Here is a 3,520-nt window from a genome sequence, read left to right on the forward strand (position 1 = left end):
CCCGCCCGCCCTCGCCCCGCCGGCCTTGGCCACTGCTCCTGCCGCGGAGGCAGCGCGGCGGCGGCCCTCCTTCCCTCGGCCGCGCTCGGCGACCCGCCGGTTCCGGAGCCCGTCGCGTAGGCTCCTCTCGGGTCTCCGCTCTCCCCACTTCCTTCGCCCTCCTCCCATCGCCGCTTCCCGACCCCGCCCGAGCCCGGCGCCTCGGCTGCCCCCCGGCCATGGCGTGCGGCGCCACTCTGAAAAGAACTCTGGATTTCGACCCGCTGTTGAGCCCGGCGTCCCCGAAGCGGAGGCGATGTGCGCCATTGTCGGCGCCCACCTCGGCAACTGCCTCCCCGTCGTCGTCGGCCGCAGCCACCGCCGCCTCCTCGGCTGCGGCCGCCTCGCCGCAGAAGTACCTCCGAATGGAGCCATCCCCCTTCGGCGACGTCTCCTCCCGCCTCACCACAGGTGGGACCTGGCCCACGGCGGCCGGGGTGGGCGACGGAGCTGGGGCCCCGGGTGGGGGCGGGCTGAGTTCTAGTTCTTAGCAAAGTGGCCCGGCGACCGCTTCTCTTTACGTAGCTCGGACTACGGAGACACAATAGGAAGGGCCTGATGTCACGGCTAGGCAGGGGCCGTCCCTCCCCTGTGTCGTGGGGGAAAAGGAACATCCTTCCCTTCTTGCCTAGTGATTGGAATTAAGTGTTTCCGTAGGCTGTAGAGCCCCAGAGGAAATGACCAGAGAGGGTGATATTATTCATGAATTTAGGTGAGAGGAGGGTCCTCTTCAGCCCTAACTTCGATGTCTGTTCTGAATCGATTGGTTGCAGCTGTTAACTCTGGGACTGTGCGGTTCGAGACGAAGCGACAGCCCCCTCTTCCAGTTCAGACATGGCTTATTTTAGTGTAGAGGGGCGGGGGGGGTGGGGATGGATGTCACTGGGCGAGATCTAGGCCTGTCATTAATCACCCACAAGAACGCCGCTTTGGCTGAGTCAAGACCTGTTTCCCTAGCAGGGTCAACAACAAAGAAAATGCTCTTCTCGAGTACTGTAAAATGATCACACTGTACGTCTAGGCCTAGAGAAATCTAGGACTTTTAATGAAAAGCAAATTGTATTGAAAATTGGGGCTGAGTAGTTGCTTTTATTTGGAAAGGCCTTATTTCTGCCCAACAAAAGTGTGTTGGGAGAAAATAACCTAGCCTTGAGAGTAACAAATCAACCCAAGATTCCAAGTGGGACTGTCTTTTGGTGGCTTTGTAGAGCGTGTTTAAACCCAGTTTTTTTCTGAACTTTGAAATCCTTGTGTTCCCCTGGCAGTCCTAGGATAGGCTTTTGTGGACTTGAAGTGTAACTCTTTCTCCTTTGTGTGTACCAAGCTGAGGTTTCTGTGTGAGCCTTTGGTAATACCACCCTTAGACAAAGCCTTTTCGTAGATTTACTTAAGTATCTCATTAGCTTAAAAAGTTGGAAGAATACCACTGTATTTGTTAACTTCTATTTGAAATTGACTTTACTTATTTTTTTAAAAAATATTGGTTTTTAAACAATCTTTCCTAAATCTGTGGGGGGAGATCCTAAAATACCCAGGCTACCGTTTTTGCTATTAAATATTTAATCTGACTTAAGGATCTAATATTTTTCAGTTGTCGCTAGTTTTCACGGGAATTCTCAGGTAATTTTAACGATCATACCTAAAGTATATGAAGGGATTTGTTGATTGATTGATTGATAGACTTACAAAAGGAATCAACCAATGTCAAGAATGAACTACTGGTGGTTGACATCTTCAGAGTTTGTCCTTCAGTGAAACAGTGTCATTCAAAAGTGACATAGAATCATAGACTGTGCTTAACTAATAGGGCCATTTCAAAATAGCTGTAGCAATAAATTTTAGTCCAGGGAGTGAATTAATAATAGTGCTAGGTTTGGGAGTTAAAAGTACTACATCGTAAGTCTCGAGCATGTATGTAAACCAGCATGGGCCTGCACATATTCCCCTGCTTTAAAGGGAACTTATTCAGAAAGAATTGTTATCTTTTGTAAGCCTGTAGTTTTATTGATATATTTGTAATGTTGGTCAGTGCACCTGGCCTCACGTTATCTCAGAGTTTCAATTAAAATGACTGGAATTAGTGGAATTGTTTGAGCCAGCTGCCTAAAATCCAAATTTTCTGAAATATTTGCTGTCTTCAGTTCTTCAAGGTATTTTTTAACTTTAGAACTTTGATCACATCCTAAGTGACTGAGTCTGCTAAAAATTATTTCAACTAATTTGAATATTAACATAAAAAGTTAACTTAAAAACCAGCTAAACTGCTGATATTTAGTCTTGCCAAGTAGTTGCTTTTATTGGAAATGACTTATTCTTGCCCATGTACATTTTAAAACTGTAATTTTGGGTGATATTCTAATATAATTTAACTTGACTGTGTGTTTAGATTGCCAATTTGGAGTGAGCTCCTGTATGGTTTTTGTAATAATGTTGTCATAGTGGGAGCTGCAGTGTTGTACAGGTATCAAAGAGCTTCCCAGTTTTCATGTTAAAAAACACCTAATTGTTTCACAAGCACCTAAGGTTTAGATTCCTATTTTAACACTGGCGATTCTTAAACTTTACTAGAGTGAATATCATGTATCCCTAGCTGAAATAAATAGTGAGGATTGAAAATGGACAGTGGCTTACCAAATTAAGATTGATTAGAACTCTGGGAACTCTGTCTTTAACTTCTCTGAGTTCAAATATAGTTTAAATAATGTAGAACTGAGAGTACTGAAGTGAATTTTTTTTCCGGAACATGTACAAAGTTATCTTTGTTCTCCTCTGGATACTTATTACAGTTTCTTCTGGAGTTATAGCTTATGTTGTGGCTTTATTAGTAGTTTCAAGAACTTGGATATTTGTCTTAAACCTTAGCTATTACATTAGTCATACCAAGAAGATGATTCCAGAGTTTGAACTGATGACCATTCTTATTTAAATCAGTATCCTGCAAACTGTTGGCAGACTAATACTAGGAAAAAGGAAGAGGTTATATGAGCTGAAGGAAGTTAAGGTTGCTTTCTCACCTCTAAGACTTAAGAGCCTTTATCATGCTAAGTAGCACTGTGACTTTTTAAGGGGCCCCTTAATACTCAGCATATCCCAAACCTGGTTTCCAGGGCACCTAGGTGTTACTAATTCAGAAATGTCCAGGGTCTAGGGCAGGGTTAACAAACTACAGCTGTATTTTTGTATAGCCTTAAAGCTAAGATTGTTATTTTTACATAATAATATGTATATATTTATACTTTAAAAAATTTTTTTGGAGACAGTCTCACCCAGTCACCTTGAGGTTGAGTGCCATGGCGTCTTAGCTCATAGCAACCTCAAACTCCTGGGCTCAAACAGTCCTCTTGCTTAGCTGCCTGAGTAGCTGGGACTACAGGTGCCGGCCACAGCGCCTGACTAGTTTTTTTTCTTTCTTTTTTTAAATTATTACAGATGGGCTCTCTCTCTTTCTTAGTCTGGTCCCTAATTCCTTAGCTCAAGCAGT

General features: G+C 44.1%; 1 protein-coding gene across 1 annotated transcript in view; it reads left to right on the plus strand.

The window, feature by feature from the left end:
• The first annotated feature begins 6 nt into the window (after positions 1-6).
• Positions 7-3,520, plus strand: part of AKIRIN2 (akirin 2) — a 21,034-nt gene continuing 17,520 nt past the window's right edge. The window contains exon 1 of the mRNA XM_003803425.1: positions 7-450. Within this exon, the coding sequence (XP_003803473.1) occupies positions 219-450 (232 nt within the window). The 5' untranslated portion in view covers positions 7-218. The remainder of the gene's footprint in view (positions 451-3,520) is intronic.

The sequence above is a fragment of the Otolemur garnettii genome, unplaced genomic scaffold, assembly GCF_000181295.1.
Source record: "Otolemur garnettii isolate 467f Iridium unplaced genomic scaffold, OtoGar3 scaffold00303, whole genome shotgun sequence".
NCBI classification, from domain to species: Eukaryota; Metazoa; Chordata; class Mammalia; order Primates; family Galagidae; genus Otolemur; species Otolemur garnettii.